Source organism: Salvia splendens, chromosome 11 (assembly GCF_004379255.2).
Source record: "Salvia splendens isolate huo1 chromosome 11, SspV2, whole genome shotgun sequence".
NCBI lineage: Eukaryota > Viridiplantae > Streptophyta > Magnoliopsida > Lamiales > Lamiaceae > Salvia > Salvia splendens.
In genome coordinates this window covers 3,939,541-3,959,658 of record NC_056042.1, presented here as the reverse complement: position 1 = coordinate 3,959,658, position 20,118 = coordinate 3,939,541, and the positions used below count along the sequence as shown (strand labels likewise).

General features: G+C 38.9%; 3 protein-coding genes across 5 annotated transcripts; all 3 read left to right on the top strand.

The window, feature by feature from the left end:
* The first annotated feature begins 342 nt into the window (after positions 1 to 342).
* LOC121755566 (uncharacterized WD repeat-containing protein C2A9.03-like) lies at positions 343 to 5,478 on the top strand. Of its 2 annotated transcripts, none has more exons than XM_042150881.1 (10): positions 343 to 639; positions 1,660 to 1,803; positions 2,192 to 2,359; positions 2,450 to 2,536; positions 3,096 to 3,230; positions 3,357 to 3,467; positions 3,878 to 3,969; positions 4,101 to 4,206; positions 4,573 to 4,659; positions 4,754 to 5,478. In XM_042150881.1, the coding sequence occupies exons 1-10, from the start codon at positions 619 to 621 to the stop codon at positions 5,165 to 5,167; spliced, it is 1,365 nt and encodes a 454-aa protein (XP_042006815.1). In that variant the 5' UTR covers positions 343 to 618; the 3' UTR covers positions 5,168 to 5,478. The 2 variants fall into 2 exon arrangements, with proteins under 2 accessions (XP_042006815.1, XP_042006816.1); XM_042150882.1 differs by having other exon boundaries at positions 344 to 573.
* Positions 5,479 to 6,197: 719 nt separating this feature from the next.
* Positions 6,198 to 6,837, top strand: LOC121753829 (photosystem I reaction center subunit V, chloroplastic-like). The gene has a single exon (XM_042149088.1). It carries the CDS (start codon positions 6,266 to 6,268, stop codon positions 6,704 to 6,706), a length of 441 nt encoding a protein of 146 aa, XP_042005022.1. The 5' UTR covers positions 6,198 to 6,265; the 3' UTR covers positions 6,707 to 6,837.
* An 8,425-nt stretch (positions 6,838 to 15,262) lies between these two features.
* On the top strand, positions 15,263 to 19,212 carry LOC121756403 (high mobility group B protein 10-like). Of its 2 annotated transcripts, none has more exons than XM_042151949.1 (6): positions 15,263 to 15,435; positions 16,577 to 16,655; positions 17,382 to 17,544; positions 17,636 to 17,689; positions 17,797 to 18,161; positions 18,853 to 19,212. In XM_042151949.1, the coding sequence occupies exons 1-6, from the start codon at positions 15,287 to 15,289 to the stop codon at positions 18,937 to 18,939; spliced, it is 897 nt and encodes a 298-aa protein (XP_042007883.1). In that variant the 5' UTR covers positions 15,263 to 15,286; the 3' UTR covers positions 18,940 to 19,212. The 2 variants fall into 2 exon arrangements, with proteins under 2 accessions (XP_042007883.1, XP_042007884.1); XM_042151950.1 differs by having other exon boundaries at positions 15,265 to 15,435; positions 17,800 to 18,161.
* Positions 19,213 to 20,118: the final 906 nt, after the last annotated feature.

The window sequence follows — 20,118 nt, the reverse complement described above, 5'->3', positions numbered from 1 at the left end:
TCCTTCTAATTTCTAAGAACATTTCAAAAAAATTTCTTCTAAATTTTACTCCAATTTTCAAATACAAATATATCAACTTTCTACTTTTATGATAATCTTTATAAAAAAAGTCAAAATCCAGGGACAAAATATAATTTATGTAATTTTACGAGTTAATATTATTATTTTGATTTTATTAATATTAGCCTGCCATTTGTGTGTCCTTTTCTTATAGCTAATGTTAATATTACTATTATTAATCAAATTATTGTCGTTATTATACAAACAAAGATACCTTAAAAAGAAGGGAAAAAAAACACCCTTCCAAGGTCGAGCTCTAACAATAAATCAATGCATAAAATCAAGCGTCGCTTTCATTTCCTTGTTAGATTGGAAACTCGCTTAAAACCAGTGGATAAAGATTGCAGATATATATCATCACCCCCTTTCTCTCTCCTTCTAGACCTATCTCACAAATTTCGCCAATTTACAATCTGATTTTATCGAATTTGTTTTCTAATCAAACATCATCTCTCAATCGGAATTCATTCCAAGACCTTCCTGATTCTACACGACTTCTCTATTCCCTGGGAGGTCAAAATCTCGACACTTGTTTAGATTTCTGAAGAACTAACGACCATGCTTAATGCGTCTACCGTGGTGTGAATTTTTACTTTTGCGCTGTTGCTTTTATGCTACCATGTTTGGAATTCTAGGGTTTATGTTTACCATGTTGCCTTAATGTCCGTAGTTGATAAACACTGTTTTTTTTATTGTTTTGAATTCTGTGCAATCGTGTTTCATCTCTGCCTCGTCAACTTGTGAAGGAATTTTTGTAATTGGTGCTAATGGGATCACAATTGTTGCGTTTTTTGCTTGTCAATTACTATTTCACAACCGATGTGGCCTTTCCAGTTTTAAAATTGTACTACTCGTTATGGAATTCATTTGATTTATTGCCTTTACAGTGTTAAAACTGTACTCATTGTGGAGTTCAATTAATATATTGCGGAAACGATTGTTCTGCATCCTCATCTGTGTTGTTTCCTACTTTCCTTTGTTTTTGTGCACAAGTTTTGTTCTTGTAGCTTGTTTAGTCATTAACAAATTTTAGTTTCAGTTTATGTATGCTTGGAGTTACCTTTATTTTCTGTTAATGTTAAGCTTAGATCATCTCTACTCTTACATTTTGTTCTACGTGCTGTTCGCTGTTACTATGAGAGTCGGGGAACTGATGCTCCTAATATAATATGATAATTAATGTATTAAAAGGGGTACTGAGAATGTAGCGTACACCCTCCAGTCTGTTTTCATGCCTCAAAAACATTATTCGTCGACTGCACTAATGATATACTGTATGAATTATGTTGTTAGTTCTAGGTCATGTTCCTAAATGATATCAGAAGCTGCACGGTTCTATAAAACCTGTTTATATTGATCCGTTCTTTCCTACGTGACCTTATGCACAAGATAAGGTGGAATGTGTAGCGACTCTTTTCTTAAGTAACATTTATTGCAACCTATCATTTTTTACAAATTTTGACTTGATCTTCATGATGTATCATAAAACGCAACATACCATTTAACTCGATCCTTATAGGTGTCTTGATATTTGTGACTAAGTAAATGCTAATTATATGTAGCCATTGAGCAGTTTCGTTGATTGTTCTTTCTACGTAGATCATGTCCAATCAACAAGGAAATGAAGCTGAAGAAATGGAAGAGGAATATGAGATGGAAGATGCAGATGACGATATGGATGATGAGTTCCACGCAGGAGATGCTGGTGGCTCAGATTCTGATATGGACGAATATGAATACTTGGTTCGATCATGCTTTTTAACTTGCAAATTGAACTGTTAGTGGCTGCTTTTTTTTCAACTTATCTTAATGTTAAAAAATGAAATTTATATATTAAAGTTTTCATCCTCCCTACTGAAGCTTCTGGATGAGATGTTCATATTGCATGATTGTGTTCAAACGTCACTGCCAGCCATATATAAATAATTAAAGTGTGTGGCTCTGCTGAAATGTTAACCAGTTTGCACATGAGAAGCGTGATATTATCTAAAAATCAAAATTTACCTATTTGCCGTAGAATCTTTTAAATGAGCTACCCATTTAGCATTGATCTGATACTCTCGCTTGTTTTACTTTATTGACATCAGATTTAATCTATATGAATTGCTGAACATCACCTCTCTCCTCGCAGAATAATAGAATGCAAGACACAACTGCGGCTCAAGCTAGAAAGGGCAGAGATATCCAAGGGATTCCCTGGGAGCGGCTGCACGTAACAAGAGAGAAATATAGGCAGACTAGACTAGAACAATACAAGAATTACGAAAACATTCCTAAATCTGGAGAGGGATCAGAAAAGGTAGATTCTTTATTTTGTTGCTTTATTTAATCTGTTCTTGGTTGGTTCGGCTTTGCAATTCAATTTATTTCCTTTTCCGGTTTCAAATAGGATTGCAAATCTACTGAAAAAGGAGGTCCGTACTATGTGTTCAGACGAAATTCAAGATCTGCAAAATCTACAATTTTACATTTTCAGGTATTTGAAATAGTTTGCCGAGGATATTTGCTTTATCGATTCATTTTAAGTGCTTAAATGCCTTTTTTTATGAATCTGTACGATGTATTTAAGTAATCAGTGCGTAAACAAAGTGTCTCAGAGTACAATGCTTGAGCGATTTTCCGTATCTCATCGAATAATAATCCTCCTTGTCTAAGATTCTCTGGGGAGCATATCTTCCCATATTATTTTAGTTATTTGGAAAATTATTTAATTGTTCTTTTTTGCGGTCTTAAGTAGAGGCCTTAAGAGCTTGCCTGAATAATGTGTAATGCATAATACTTTCTGCTTCATTGCTGAATATTTTTTGTAAATTCACTGGTCTGGTGGGATAGCTCGAAAACCAGAGGGTTTAGGGTTAGGGGAGCAGTTGGCTCAGTTTGAGTAGCCCTAAATCCTGAATGGGTGGTTTGAGTATCGTCCCTAAACATGTGTGACTTTTTTTCTTCTCTCTTTTCTACCATGACTTATCTTGGCAGTGTTGAAATTGGATTACTATTGCTTACATGTGATTTTTATTTTTTATGTTTTTTTGCAGCTGAGAAATTTGGTATGGGCTACATCAAAACATGATGTCTACTTCCTGTCTCATTTCTCTATCATGCATTGGTCATCGTTATCATGCACCAAATCTGAAGTTCTTAATGTATCAGGACATGTAGCACCTTGTGAGGTAGTATTTCACTTTAGCATCTACTCTCAGTTTTGCTTATAGTGGATGCGTGTGTGTGTGTGTGTATAATATTGTCCTGCAGGTGTTTCAATTTCGAACTCATTTCATTGTTCTTACCTAATGCAGAAACACCCTGGGAGCTTGTTGGAAGGATTTACCCAGACTCAGGTCAGCACGGTAGCAGTGAAAGATAAGTTGCTAGTTGCTGGAGGGTTTCAGGGAGAACTTATCTGCAAGGTGTGCATTCATTACAATATATTTATTTAATGGAGTTGCAGTTTTATTTATTTTTGCTTTGTCCAGCATATTCTTCCCTTATCTTCTGAGGGTAAACTATTTTGCTTGACTGACAGGTGGTGTGGTTTCTGCTGGCAGTTATATTGTTATTGGTTTTAAGTTTTAACTGGAAAAGACATGCTATTTGTAGATTCTTTCAATTCGTTCAATTAATTATCTGGACTTTTACTTACAAATACCTTCAACTCGCCAGTCAGTCATAAATATGCATATAACAGATATAGTCTGTTTACTATGCTTTTCATTCGTGGTATTTGTGATAAATTCTTAATTGACTATTCAGTTTCTCGCACTAAACTAATGGCTATTGCTAGAATATTAGCTATCCATTTCCTCCTGTTTCGTTGCAGAATCTGGATAGGCCTGGAGTTTCCTACTGTACTCGGACTACGTATGAAGATAATGCCATCACTAATGCAGTTGAGATATATACGTCTAGCAGGTATCTGCTCTTAACCAATGTTTGTGGATTTTTTGTTTCTCTCTCTACCTATGATCCCTTCTTTTCTTTTGTACCCTTCTTTTTTCTTTTGCTGGTGATGGACATTCATGAAAGTGTCTTTCTTGTTCCAGTGGGGCAGTGCATTTTGTGGCTTCGAATAATGACAATGGAGTTAGAGACTTTGATATGGAGAAATTTCAACCGTCTAACCATTTTCGATTTACATGGCCAGTCAATGTGAGTCTCTGGCCATCTTATTGTGCATGAACATTCACGTATGTGTGTTGATATCAACCAGTTTATAGATTGACGTTACACACTTGCACGTACACAAAGTTATTTAAGTGTGCTTTTGTGAGTTGGTCACCTGCCTCTATATGTATATTAAAGTAACCCTACTGTGATGGGTATTATTGGAGTACTTGTCTAGGTAGCTAATTGGGGTGGGGCCAATTCAAAATTTTATCAACTTTGGGGTGCAAAATCTTGTTGCCTAACCTGAGATTGTCATTTATGCCTACAATTGCATAAGTTATTTTCAAATGCAAGTGCAGTCCTTTAATATTTCGTGATGATGTTAACTTGACTTTACTCTTCATGCAGCATACTTCCCTAAGTCCCGATGGTAAGCTTCTTGCTATTGTTGGTGATGACCCGGAGGGTATGCTAGTGGATTCCAGGACTGGAAAGGTATACGAATCTTTCCTTGCACCACAGAGACTTCGGTGCTAAGTAATGATGTACTCTGACTGCTGGGTTCTTAATCTTGTATCTTTGTTTGCAGGCAATTGCATCTTTTCAGGGTCACTTGGACTACTCATTTGCATCAGCTTGGCACCCTGGAGGATTGACCTTTGCTACCGGGAACCAGGACAAAACCTGCCGCATTTGGGATATCCGGAATCTTTCAGCATCAGTCACTGCCTTGAAGGGAAACCTAGGAGCCATTCGTTCAATCCGCTATACATCAGATGGCAGATTCATGGCTATGGCAGAACCTGCAGATTTCGTCCATGTATTTGATGTCAATAGTGGGTATGAGAAGGAGCAGGAAATCGATTTCTTTGGTGAGATATCCGGTATGTCATTTAGTCCTGATACAGAATCCCTCTTCATTGGAGTGTGGGACCGTACATATGGTAGCCTTCTTGAGTTTGGCAGACAGAGGGAGTACTCATACCTCGACACTATTTTCTGAGCGGGTTTTGTTATGCGAGCGGGACGAAGTTGTATAGTTGTCATGTTGTGCAATGCAATTTATTTTGGTATCCTAGTTTAGAGGTTTGGTCAAGGGATGATCAGATGCTATGAGTGAAGGGGTGTACAGTGAGGATAGATAGTTATGGTGAAATGGTTGTGCATATCCAACTAGGGATATGAGTTTGTGTCATGATTAAATTTTAAAGCAAACAATAGCTGTGGAGGTCAGGAATCTTGTCATATCTGGTTTGTGAAAAATTGGACTTGTTGCCTTTTCTGTTCTTGGACAATTTGAATTTCGTTTTCCAATTTGCTAGAATTTCTTAGCACCATTCTCTTCATTTTTTTGTGGGTTTTGGATAATTTAATGAATGGAAATCAACCAATCTTCCAATCAAGGTCTTTAATACTATAACTGTAATGTAATTGACAAATCTCACTCTGTATGAAGTAAGTATGGTCGACAGCACAAAATCAGGTTCTTTAACATCACAAGGTCTTGCTTTGGTGTTTGGCCAAGGCTCATACATATAACGATGTCTTTGTTACAATGTGCTTGTTAAGGTAATGTGTTTCTCTTTGATGTAAAATATTGAAACATGGAGTACTATACTTATACACATTTTAAAACCTTTTTCACATGTTATGTAGGAGTAGGATTGATATTTTCTTGAGCATAGTGATTTTATACAGGGGTACGATTTCATAATAAAATTTCTCCAAAAATATAAATATAAATATAAATAAAAATAAAAAAGAGATATGGATCGGGATTGAACCCCCGACGTGAGCGAACACGCAACCTTGTGATCTGGAGTCAGACACGCTACCACGGATCCTGGGTGTTAAATTTAGCCTACGAAAATAATAAGTTGTAATAATAAAACAATAAGGAACAAAATGAACCAAATATGTGTGATCCAGACCCAACCAATGAGGCAGCGCCATATCAGCATTCAAAATCTTCGTTTCACAGCTCCAATTCGTTCACCTCCTCACGAAATCCGCTTCTCCTTATAAACCTCATCTTTGATTAATCCAATCCCACCACCACTTCCAAATCCAAATCCAAATCTCCACCGCAACCACAATCGCAATGGCCTCCGCCTTGTTCTCCGCCCCAACCTTCCAAGGCCTCCGCCCACTGAACAAGGCCACCGACTCCTCCTCCCTCCTCCTCTCCAAGCCCGCCTCCGCCACCTTCCGCCGCAGTGGCGCTGGATTGGCGGTGAAGGCGGAGCTGAACCCGTCGCTGGTGATAAGCCTGAGCACGGGGCTGTCGCTGTTCCTAGGCAGGTTCGTGTTCTTCAACTTCCAGAGGGAGAATGTGGCGAAGCAGGTGCCGGAGCAGAACGGGATCTCGCACTTCGAGGCCGGCGACGTCCGCGCCAAGGAGTACGTCAGCCTCCTCAAATCGAACGATCCTGTTGGATTCAACATCGTCGACGTGCTGGCGTGGGGATCCATCGGCCACATCGTCGCCTACTACGTTCTCGCCACCTCTAGCAATGGCTACGACCCCAGCTTCTTCGGTTGAATTTGAAATTGAATTTCAAACCCTAGCTATATCTACTGTGTGTATACATTCTGATTTACTTTTGCTCAATCTGTCGGCTTGTCTTTTCTTCTTCCATTCATCTACTGAAACTCTCTTTTTTGATTGCTTAATCCACCTGTGAAACAATCTAAATCACGTAAATAACTAGGCTTTCTATTATCAATGCTAAGTAGTAGTGGTGCTCGGAGCCGTTGCAACTCTTCCCTTCTTCTTGCCCACTTTTGTCATTATGGGCTGATGATGAGAAAAGTGCAAATTCTCCTCCATCACCGACTTTTCTAGAATCCCCAATGTCCTCGTACTTGAACAACTTTCCTTCATCACCGAAGAAAGCTCGTTATACTTTGTGGCCACCTTTTGATCTTTTGCTTACCGAATCTTCCTTCACTGGCCATCTTCTTCCGCTTTCCTTCGCCACCTTCTTCCTTGTTTCCAAACAACTTGATGATGCTTCTTTGTTGGAGACTTCAACATTCACTTGGAAACTGTGTATGCATTTTTACATGTATAATTAGAATTATACACTATTTAATTTTCTGCACTTAGCTCCACCACCCAAAAACCACATTTCAACCCCAAACGTGGTACAATCACTGGCGGAAACTGGACTTCAATTCTTGGGGGCCCAATTTACTAGTATTAACTATAATAGAGTATTTTTCGATATTTATCCTCACCGTAAGTAGTTGTATACGGGTGATAGGAAGTTATAAGATATATAGATGAATAATGAGTACGAATAATAAAACTATAAAAGTTGCCCGATGACATTTGAGATTGGGGCAGCATCCTCGGAATTTGGGACATCGACTGGGAAAATTGCGTACTCCCGCCGATGGGAAAATGCGGCGACAGTGACTCGCTCGAGGCGGGAGAATCGCTATCGTGGTGCTCCATTGATGATTCGAAAGAAAGGTATTTAGAGAGAGAGATACTCGTTAAAACAAGTGGTGCGAATAAAATGAAGTTCAACGGGATGTATTTATAGAAAATAAAAAAAATATTTAATGCAATACACGGGAATTCCGTGCGGAATTCCGTGACAGTCAACGCAATGGCGGACGTCAGGACGGAATTCCGTGCGGAATTCCGCTAAACTCCGCGGAACTGCGACGTCCACCTCAGAATTCCATATCCGCGCCCGGTATGTACAATGGCGGACGTCAACCACCGAATTTCCGCACGCCGGTGGGAATTCCGCCCCGACGGGCGCCATTGCGGATGCTCTAAGTTAAAACTAAAAGTTTGTGTATATTTAATAAAATGAAAAGTATTGTTCACTAGATTTTATATGTGTGTTATTTTTTAAGTTAAATAAAAAATTAATAAAGTAAGAGAGAAAAAAAATAGTATAATGTTGTTTTTATTTTAATGAGAAATAAATAAGAGAGATTTTTTTATTGCAATAAGTTAAAACTAAAAGCTTGTATATTGGTAAAGATGAGAAGTATTAATAAAATATAAATTTCACAGACTAAAACACCTACTTTGCGTATTGTGATAATGGAAGCACAAACTAAGCATAACCTGACCTCTCCAAACGGAGACCATGGAGTCAGCCACTTAAGCTGATGAAGAATTATATTCATGAAACTAATAGGAGTAGTATATAGTATATAGTACTCCCTCCGTTCCATAGTAATAGAGGCGCTTTTTTCGGCACGGAGATTAAGAAAAATTGGGTTAGGTGAGTTAAGTACAAGGAGAATAAAGTGAAAAATAAAAAGGTAGAGAGATGAAGAGAGAAAAAAAGTAAGAGAGAATAAAGTAGGTGTGTGTTGACTTTTACTAAAAAAGGAAATGACTCTATTACTATGGAACGTACCAAAATGACAAAATGACTATATTACTGTGGAACGGAGGGAGTAATAGTTACTAAAGTTGGGGGTTCCATGGGATCCCCAGGCCCCATTGTAGGTCCGACACTGGCAACAATGGAGTGGCTGGACACATCGGTGCCATACTGGTTACGGGCACCATGGTCGCCCCCACAATGCATCAACACCGCACTGCATTGCTGATTTGAGCGATCGATGTCATTCACAGCCGCGATGTTGATGCCCTAAAATTAAACTTTTAGAAAATTCAAATTAAGATAGTCATATGACATTTGGAACCGATATACGTTTTACTTGTAAAATAGTGGTATAATAGTAAAATATTAGGTCGTTACGAATGCATTCCCAATTAAGTTGTACATTTACTTTATTGATGCAAATAAATTTTTTTCTGGCTTATTATAACTACTTTATACAACCCGTGACTCCAATTTGAAGCAATCTAACAGACAAACACACCTTTCATTTGAGAAAATTATTGTATAACATGATTATTCTGTCTTTTTTTTTTCATGAAACAAATGGTGAAATGGCTTTGAAAACACTCAAACAAACGTATTTTATGCATAAATTGGTACATCAGATTGTCGACGAGTACTTATATACCGATATTTAAATTCGATAGTTTATTTATAACCTCCCTCGATCTTACACAGACTCCACAAGAGCTTCTCAGATGCGTTAAATCCACGGTATTCCTTTTACTTTTCTTTCTTCACCACACATTATAAATATATACTCCATTTATTCAATTTTTTTATCTTTAAATCGATTTGGACAACACTTATGCCTTGAAAGTCTACACGTAAGAATATATAGCAAAAAAATTTAGCGGAAACAACTCAGTTATTAACCACAAATTTCAGGGAATAAGCCATTTACGGATATAAACATGGATGAGATGAAAAACAAATTAGATCTTACTCTCTTAGACCATCCGCAACGGCGGCCGTCCCGACGGACGTTCGACCTGCGTGCCAGAAGTCCGCGCGGGACGTCCGCCATTAGGGCATCCACAATGGGGCGCCCGAAGGCGCGCCCGATGCGTGACATCGTACTCGGGCGCTCCATCGGGCACCATTGTGGGTGCCCGGACGATGCGACGCCCTAAGCCCACGCCTTATACTTCGTCCGCGGTAGAAGCGCGCCCGATAGGCCATCGGGCGCGCCATCGTCCGCGCCATTGTGGGCGACGCGGACGATGGCGCGCCCAATGGCACGGGTTTTTGATTTTTTTTAATGCTAAATTCGAAAAATTTGTTTAAATACCCCCTACCCCACCTTCATTTGTAACATTTCATTTCACGATTCCACTCTCGAAACTCACATTTAAATACCCCTACCCCACCTTCATTTGTAAAATTTGTTTAAATACCCCCTACCCCAACTTGAATCGTGTAACTTTTGTTAATCAATGCAGTCTTCGCCGGTTCTTATTTAATCGTTGTGTTTTTTAATTAGTTTGCATTATATATTTGAAAAACATTTAAATTAATTAACTAAACAATAGCAAAATCTATATGGCGCGCCTTAGGGCGCCCAACTGTAGGTGGAAGGGTAGGAGGATAAAAAAGATGACGTGGCGGTGCATAGGGCGCGCCTTAGGGCGCCCCATTGCTAATGCCCTTAGGCAGCAGGGAGGAGAACGCGGACGTGCTTTGCGGACACCGGAGTTCAGCGGCATTCCTGGGACGTCCTCCATTGCGGTGCCACGACGGACGTCCCGATTTTTAATTTTTAAAAAAACTCTATATATGGCTCGTTGAACTTCATTTCCTTCGCACCACTTGTTTTAACGAATTTCTTTCTCTCTACTCTCAAATTTTTTGAAGATAAATGGAGCACCACGATAGTGATTCCCCCGCCACGAGCGAGTCACAAACGCCGACTTTTCCCGTTAGAGTTGGGGGAAATGCCGGCGGAAGTGCACCGATGTCCGGGGTGATGCCCGGAATGGCGACGATGATGCCCCAACCCCAAATGTTGGGGATGATGCCCGGGTACTACACTATGTACCCCCTTTGGTGTGGGATGATGCCCCAAATGCCCGGGATGAGTGCCGTGATGACGGGGAGGATGCCCCAAATGCCCGGGATGATGATGCCCGGGATGATGCAGGGCATGCCTGCGCTGCGGGGGGAGCAGGCAGGGGGTCCCCTAATCACCTTGGGACAATGTCTATCGCCCCTACATGGATTTATTGTCTAGTGATTCCCCCTCCCCCAGAGTACTCCTTTGGAGACTCAGTTCACCGGCATTGAGACTGTTCTCTTTTAAGGAGTTGTGGCTATCTCCGGTCAGGGAGTCTCCCACTGAGATGCCACCGGCGGCAGGGAGGACGCCGAAGCAAGGGAGAGGGAAGGGCAAGAGCAAGGGCACTGCCTCGTCATCGCGTGCGGGGAACGAGGGTGGGGCGGGGGCTGAGGAGGAAGGGGAGGAAGTCGGCGGGAGAAAGAAGACCATCTGGAGCATAGGGGAGTGCGTCGCGCTAGCGAAGGCCTGGATCAGTGTAGTCGAGGATCCCTACGTCGGGGCTAACCAGCATATCGACAGAATGTGGTGGCGCATTAGCCAAAGCTACCTCCAATTCAAACCGCCAGGTGGGAAGCCTCACGATGGAGAGCAATGCCGGAAACAGTGGGAGCGGCTGAGGAGGTAGCTCAACCGATTTGCCGGCATCCACCAAAACAACCTCTGCACTTCAACCAGCGGCATGTCCGCCGATGATGTGAAGCTTCTGTTTCACCAGCAGTTCCCCGACAGTGAATTGGGTTTCGGGGAATTCAAATATTAGGAGGTCTATCTTGCGGTGCAGACTTCCGCCAAGTTTAGTTCGGGTGTTGAAGCTAACTGGCCGAAGCGAACGAAGATCAACGCCTCTGGGGAGTCCAGCAGCAGTGCCGGTTCCCACGAACTCCCTGACGCCGAGGCAGAGTTCCCGACCTCGCAATCGTCTTCCCGCCGCCGTCGCTCGGTTGGGCAAAAGACCGCGATGTCGATGGCTAGGGGAAGCGCCAGCGGGTCCCCCGAGGTCCAATCGGCAGCTCCTTCCCAGATCGATCCCGAGCTCCCCTCACTCGCCCGCATACAGCAGCATGAGACCCTGATACTAGGGATGTCAATCGGGCCAACCCGTTCGGGTTCGGGCCAACCCGTTCGGGTTGTCGGGCCATTCGGGTACGGGCTATTCGGGTTATGATTTTTTCTGATTATAAAAGTTTGACCCTAACCCTAACCCTTCGGGTTTCGGGCTAACCCACCAGGTTATTCGGGCCAATGCGTATTTTTTATTCTTTTAATATTTTCAAAAAATAATACGTATTTTAAATTTTCTTTAATTATATACATATTTTTAATTAATCATTCAACAATAAAATACATATTTTTAATTTTCTTTAATATTTTTAAAAAAGATTAAGTTATTTAAATTTAAATAACTTATTCATTACATAATTATTTACAAAATATCTATCAATAGTATGTTTATGTTTATGTATTTAAAACATAAATCAACACTTTGTTTCAAAATTCAAACATAAATCAATTCGTAGAAAATTAAATAAAATTTTCATAACGTGAGAGGTGCATCATAGATGTAACAAAAATATTTTGAATTGTTAAAGAGTGAATTATCAAGATGCTAGCTAATTGGAGTAACTCTAAGTTTTCTTGAATTATAATTGGTCAAATTTAATTTATTCCAGCTGTAAATAAGTCAAATAATAATTTATCTTTGTTTTAAGAATCATCAAAATACGCATAATTTAATGACGAAGCGGCGTCAAAACACTTTGCACTATTATATTGGAAATATACTAAAAGAAAGCTTTTATATACGCGTATCTATGAATCCATGAACCACATGGTGATTTTTTTTGTGATCTTATATAGTCGGTTGACGTATTTGGATTTTGCATGGTTTTAGAGGGTTGTCTTGGATGATTTTGATTATATTTCTATATTTTGGTATGTTTACATGTTTGTTGAGAAATGATAGAAAATTGATTAGAAAATGTACACAAAATATGTGGATGTGCAACAGCCTTGTTTGAGTCAATGTTTCTCGCGATTTTGATGTCTGATAAACCTCTAATACATATCATTCTCTTCGTCTTCGAAAGAGCTTCGCGTGGATATATTGCACGCCTCAATCGGAGCTTTGTAGAGAAAGTTATGACCGTTACAAAAACTGCTCGATGTGCAGAAACCTTTAACCCGACGGGCCGACCCGTAACCCGAACGGGTCAGCCCGCCTAACCCGACAACCAGAACGGGTCAGCCCGAATGGCCCGATTTTAAATTCGGGCTGCGAAATTACAACCCTAACCCTGTATTTTTATCGGGTTATTCGGGCCGGCCCACGGGTTCGGGTTACATTGACATCCCTACCTGATACACACCATGGAGAAGTGGTATGCAACGACTGACCCCTTATACAAGTTGATGCTGAAGGATGTCATCGACAGTATGCGGTGCGACTTGTGGATGCCATCCCTGCCCGTGAGTGACGCCGGGACCGGCCACGGGCACGACTGGACTGGCGGCGGGGACGACGAGGAGTGAGACTGGGGCCGCATTTGTCGAAGCTTGAGGTTATTTTTTTTAACTATGTATTTTTTTAATAATTATATATGTTTTTTGTTTTAAATAAAGTGGTTGCATTTTCTCTATATTCGTGTCGAAATTTTAATTCCGTAAATTGTTTAATTTGTGAATTTTTATTATTGTGGATGTCCGTCGGGATGTCGTTGGGGATGTCCGCCATTAAGCAGTGAGATGTCCTTATGACGTGGCAGTGCAGTGAGACGTCCTTATGACGTGACATGAGGTGTTTATGGGAAGTCCGTTGGGATGTCCGCCGGGACATCCGTCCCACTGATATGCTCTTAGGGCATCCACACTTATGCCACAACTTTTTAGCTATCATATCAACATTTTTCATTTTAGTTACAACACTTGTAATATAATCCATTTAGTTTCATTTCAGCCTCATTTTAAGTCACAATTCAATTTGAGAATTTTCTTTTTAAAAAAGAAAAACTTCTTCATATTACTTAAAAAATACTCCGTATGGATTAATAACTACAATATAAATAACAATTTCAAAAATGAAATCTAATGAAGTCCTAATTTTTCAAGCTCTACAATCATATTTTCAAGGCAGAGTCACTCGATCGGAAAAGCTGTTTGAGTACTTGGATCCATTTCCAATAAATCTAAAGAAAGATAAAAAGAGATTGTGTAAGAAGAGCGAAGTAATTCAAAATAATGAGTAGGAAATGACTATATTCACAGATGAAATTAGAGTATTAAAAGTTACGATAAAAATACGAATGAAATCTACTCGTGCTGGTCAGACGACCGGGCTTTCAGTCGTACGAGGTTGAAATGCCCCCACATTTTTAGTGTTGCAATGCAGCCGTTTGGGACAGCTGCATCATGGATGCTCTTAGGCCATCCAGAACGCTGTTCCTATACTGTTTCTTAAACCACTATTTGAGGGCACCACTGTACTTTTTTACTCCATTCCTTAACTAAGGAACGGAACCTGCAACCCTCCGTTCTTTAACCGTTCCTTAAATTACTATTCATTCAATTTCATTTTTTTTTTATTTCCAACTCAATTCAATTTAAATAAACACACTTTAAAAAACAAACACACTTTATTAAAAAACACACAACATTAAAAAAAATTACAACTTAAACATAAAAAAATAAAAAGCACACAATTAAAATCCTAAAAAAATAAAAGTACACAATTTTAATAATTTCATCCGCCAAAATTTGCCCAAATGTGCTCAATTAGATCTTCTTCAAGTGATTGTTCCAATATTTGACGCATTTGTTCATAAGGATCCATTAGTTTGATTAAATTTGGGAGAAGGAAAATATAGTTGATTTGAGATGAAAATTGGGGTGGAAATAGAGAGGAATAGATGTGTGTTTGTGATTGAAATGAGTATGAAATAGGAGTATTTATAGAGTAAATAAATAAAATAAAAATTTAAAAAAATAAAAAACGGATATAAAAAAACGGTCTCATTACCGTTGCAAAAAATTTTTTTTATTAAATTCGAATTTTTTTTAAAAAAATGAATTATTGCGTCACCGGACGAAGCCCACTCGCGGGGCAGCGAGTGGGCTTCACGCGTCGAATGGGAGGCCGCCACGTCGCCTCGGCGCGTGGCGGAACGTTCCGTTCCGCGTTCCTCCGGAACGGAACGCGGCACGGCATAGGAATGGCGACTGCACGGAACGGCGACGGAACGCACCCCGCAACGCGTGCCGCCGCAGAACCGTTCCGCCGGAACGGCATAGGAACCGCAACGGCGCAGCGTTGCGGGTGCCCTTATACATGAGGGTGTATTGCGTTGCGGGTGCTCTTATACTATATAAAACTAACAATAACAAAAAATAAAATGAATGAAATTCATTGAAGGAGTATTTAATATGTAAATAATTAAAAAAAACAAAAATAAAATGAATGAAATTTATTGAAGGAGTATTTAATATGTAAATAATTAAAAAAAATCGACCGGCGTTGAATAATGAAAAGGGGGTTAGAAATGGAAGGGTTTTAGTTTTAGAGGTAGAGTGCAAACACCCAAATGTAATTCAATAGTAGTGTAATAATTATGATCAATCTGTAAGCGTTAACATTAGAAATGATTAAAATGCTATTTATCTGAACTATAATTGTTTGCTCTCCCAAATTAATAAAATGTCAAACGGCCCATCTTCGGAAGCTCCTATGACAATATACAGTTCCTATCCCAAACCCGAAGCTCAATATCAACAGATTATTCAAAATCCTGATTTTTTCCTGGACAAGCTTCGCGCTTTTCACGCCTTCTACGGCACCAACTTCCGGTATCTCTCCTGCTCCACCCCGCTCAATTTCTTTTTGAAGCTGCGATAATGTTCTAGTTACACTTTTTTGAATAGTTTGTTTCGACCTGCATAATTTGCTTGTGCATGTTGTTTTGGCGGTGTTGGAGTGTTGGTAGACCTGATTTTGAGCTGATTTGTGCTTTTGATTTGATATATTCAACTTTTTTTAGGAGGTAGGATTTAGTAGGGGTTTTTTATTTCTGGTTTTGTTGTTTGAAAAGAGTACTCGCGATGCCCTTTCTCGTGCTGTGGTTAGGAAAAATAATTTGTGGAAGAGTACTAGTATCTTTTAGTAATATTGGATAAACCTATGTACTGAACCATTGTATTGATAGTTATAGTGACTGCTGATATGTTTATAATCCAATTTACTTTGAGGAACACATTATGTTACCTTTGAGTTGATTTTTACATAGAGAATGAGGTTTTAGAGTAAAAATTTCTTGTTTGGGAGGTATTTCCGTGAAAATGAATTTTGAATTTTAAACTTGCAGGAGAGGTCAGAGGTTATATCATACGATATGATATGCCCTATTGTGATTCAGGGAAATGTTGTACCTATTGTACTATGATTTGCCTCTCTAATGAAATTATGAATTCTGTTTTGGCTATTCATAATTATGCTCCTTTACAGAAAAACATCTTAGGGAAATCTAGATACTCCGCTATTGTATATCTTCATTGCACTCTTTGGCTACTATTTTAACATCTAACTATAGCATGGAAGAAGAAAATAATTTTTTGCTCCATGAGCAAGTTCATGATGCTGGGAGTATGAAGTTGCTTATGACATAGGATTGGATCAATTGGCAATTGTTCGGACTTTTAGTTCAAGTGAAATTAGTTGTTTCAGTCCCATTCCATGTGAATCAAGTTTCATATCTGAGACTTGTTATGTATTTTGTGTAATGATAGTAGCTATAATTACTGCTTTTAGAGTAGCATAATCTTTTGGTTTCTCACCTGCATATTCCTATTGTATGCATCTGAAACCTGACTTCGTCACAATAGAAAATATGGTGATTCCGTTGACGCAAATTTGGTGATCATTGCAACCACATGCAAAATTGTTGAGAAATCACTCACTATCTTGTGTTAACTTCTGTCCTTCGCTGTTTAGGGTCCCTATTGTGGGAGGGAGTTCTTTAGATCTGCATCAACTTTTTATAGAGGTGACCACTCGAGGTGGTATTGAAAAAGTATGCTTTCTTAACTCTTCGAATCATTACTGTCTGTATCTTTTTTATTGTACATTTTAGATTGTAATAAAGGACTGCTTATGGTGCGTTTACCTTTCATAATTAAGATTTTTTCTGTTTGTTGCAATAAATGTTACTGTAATGTTTCAAAGATACCCACCGTTTAAAAGTAACATTATAAATCATGAAAATCATGATATGAGGAGTTATCTTTTTTTGAGTTTTTGTTATAAGAGTTTGAATAGCACTTGACATTAAACTTTCTCTAACTTTTTCTGATTATTTACTCGGGAAAATTCATACAGGTTGGGAATTGGGATCACTTTTTACATATTAAACTTTATATATCATTATTCTATGACTCAATCTGTAGACTTGCCTTTCTTGCTCAGTGAAAGGATAAGGGGACTTGTGACGTTCGCATGTGGGTTTAAATTTTACATCAGATTTTCTGTAGAGGAGATGACTGGTGCTTTTCGGTTGAACAATGAGGATTTGGTGAACCATTAGTGGTTAGCTGATTTTTTGGCAACACTATATTATGAGCAGCAGTGCCAGACTGCCAGCAGATAGTGGTATTTAATGGATGCTCTAAAATAACTTGGGAAAGTTGGCGAGATCATACTGATTGGCTGAAGCTGATTACTAGTTCTACACTTATACTATTTCCATAACTTAAAAGTTTATTTTGATGTGTTTGCTAACTATTATATATACATGTGGCAGGTCATAAAAGAACGCAGATGGAAGGAAATCATTGCTGCTTTCAACTTCCCAACTTCTATTACAAGTGCATCATTTGTTTTGCGAAAGTACTATCTCTCGTTGCTTTATCATTTTGAGCAGGTTTATTATTTTCAGAAAGAAGAACCAACCGTTATAGCAGCAGGTACCTTCACAACTTGATTATAGTATTATTCTTTTTTGCCTTCGAGTTTTTCCTGTGTGTAGCTTTTAATCTGCCCAAAACTGTTACATAGGTCAAACATTGTCATATGGGGATGATGATGGTGCTGCATCTGAGAAGCTCTCAGGTGGGGATTCAATACAGCTATATATATAGCATTATTGTGGTCTATTTCGTGTTACTTGACTTTCTTATTCTTGAAAATATTAACATGGGATCGCATTATGTGATTAGCAGCAAATTCTAACTTGGGCGATGGAAGCTTAATCTCTGGAACAATAGACGGAAAATTTGACGATGGATATTTAGTTACGATGAAGGTGGGATCTGAAGTTCTGAAAGGCGTCCTTTATCACTCATGTCCGGAACAGGATGCATACCAAAGTCGTAGCACTTCTGACGATCCTGTCCACCTTAGCCGGAGAAAGAATCATACAGCCGTTAAAGACCCAGCCCATCCCAAGCGAAATAGAAGCGGTTACACCTTCTTTTTTGCAGAGCAATACCAGATACTGAGGCCTTCATACCATGGACAAGAAAGAGCTATCAGCAAAAAAATTGGGCATCTATGGAGCAATTTGACGGAGGCTGAAAAACAGGTAAAATAAAAGTACTCTTGACAGTTTAGGTAACTTATTTGCTGTATCTTCCGATTTCTGCTTAAAATAGATTATAGCTGCTAATATAGTTGTAAATAGCCAATTCTTGTTTGAGTTACTTTCCTTTGCAAAGCAAGTTTTTATGTGGCCCTTGGCCCCTTGTTGTGGAAACTGGAAACCTCAAAGATGATAAGGCTTAGGCTTTAATATAGCTACTAGATCTCTGTATATCCAGGGACTAGTGCAATGACTTTCTCAAGTCTTGTCGGTTTAATTCCTCCTTCTCTGTAGTAAGTAATGATATTAATAGGTAAAGGGTAGTGAAACAAAGCAGGACCCATATATATTCACTCTTGCTGTCTTGTTTGCACAACCTATTGTCAATTGTAACCCCATCCCCCACCCCCAAAATAAATATTGTACTATTCGCTCTCTCATCTGGCCTTGATAAAACTGCTTTCGAATTGTGCTATTCACTTGACCTGGAACTTCACCGTTGTGTTTTCTGTAGGATGTAAAATGCTTCTTTGATCATTCATAGGAGCTCTCAGTTCCAACTCATACACACACATGCATAGAAAATAGAAATATAGTACTAATCCTGGGACTTATACTCTTGAATCTGAAATGCTGAGATAAAATGACACAATTGTATCTTGCAAATAAGTGCTTAACCCTACGGTGATATCAGGTATACCAGGAGAAGGGTTTACGAGACAAGGAAAGATACAAAGCTGAAATGTTGGAGTACAAGTCATCCCAACAAATGCAAGGCTAGCAGGCTTTACTGTTGGTTACTTGGGATGTCTGCATTCGAGGGAATCAATTCTCCAGGTCCTCATTTTCCTCTCTCCCTCCCTCCCTCGTTTGTTATTTTGTTTGTAGAGAAATGACTGAGAAGTTGCTGAGATCTTTCTAATTGACAACGAAGAAGAATTCATATGAACAGAATGGGAACTTTTTTCCTTGAGGAATATGGCATACTGTAGTTGGTTGTTGCTAACGTTTAACTATTGACATTCTTAATCTTTCATGATCTTTTCTCTGCGCCTGAAATGAGTATTTCAGATTATGTCAACCGTTCCATGTATTTACATTTAGTCTGTGATTTCTCTGGAAATTAGTCGACATGATGATTTCGAGACCATTGTTTTCACCCTTGGCCTATAGCTGAATGCAGCAAGTGTGTCAGCTTCCTATTTTATCTTTCCACGATTTTCGCCATTTATTTGAAAACACGTTATAGTTAATGTGACACATCAAATTCCATTATTTGAAAAAACGTTCAGAGTCCTGGGCTCCCACAAGACTTTAAGATACAAGACTTGGTAGTTTTTTTTTTCTTTTAGCATGTGTTTAGGATAGAATTAAATCGAAAATTTATGTATGTGTCATGAGTCATGATCCAGTCTTGTAATTGGTATTTCAATCAGATTTTAAGTTAAATTATAATTGTGATAGGCTTGGCAAGCAGGAACTAAGAATATTTAAGGCTTCACACGCCTGAAAAAAGGAAATTAGAATTTCAATTTCAAATTCCAACAAAAAGAAAATTAAAAGTTAATGTAAATTCAGTTCAATTGTGTTACATATTTAAATCTAATACCTTGGAGTATTGTTTTATGTAAGCAGTCAGGCTTCAACATTTTAAAATTTTAAAGGATTAATGTGTCAATTGACTTTTAGTATAACTTAGGCAATACCTTATCCAAATACTAGGTCACTCAACCATTTGTCAATGTTTCGAACCTTCTCCCAAGTTTAACATTTTCTTTTACCGATTGACCGCTATTTCTCTCAGTTGTTGTAGACAGCCAAAAGTTATACTACATTTTTAGTTGAAATGTGATCAAATATAGGTATTAAAATGTAGGAAGTAGTAGAGGATGCCGGCAAAGCGATTCAACAACTCTCTCTGAAAGCCTTGGCTCTTTTTAATGATCAAGTATTTGGTCGA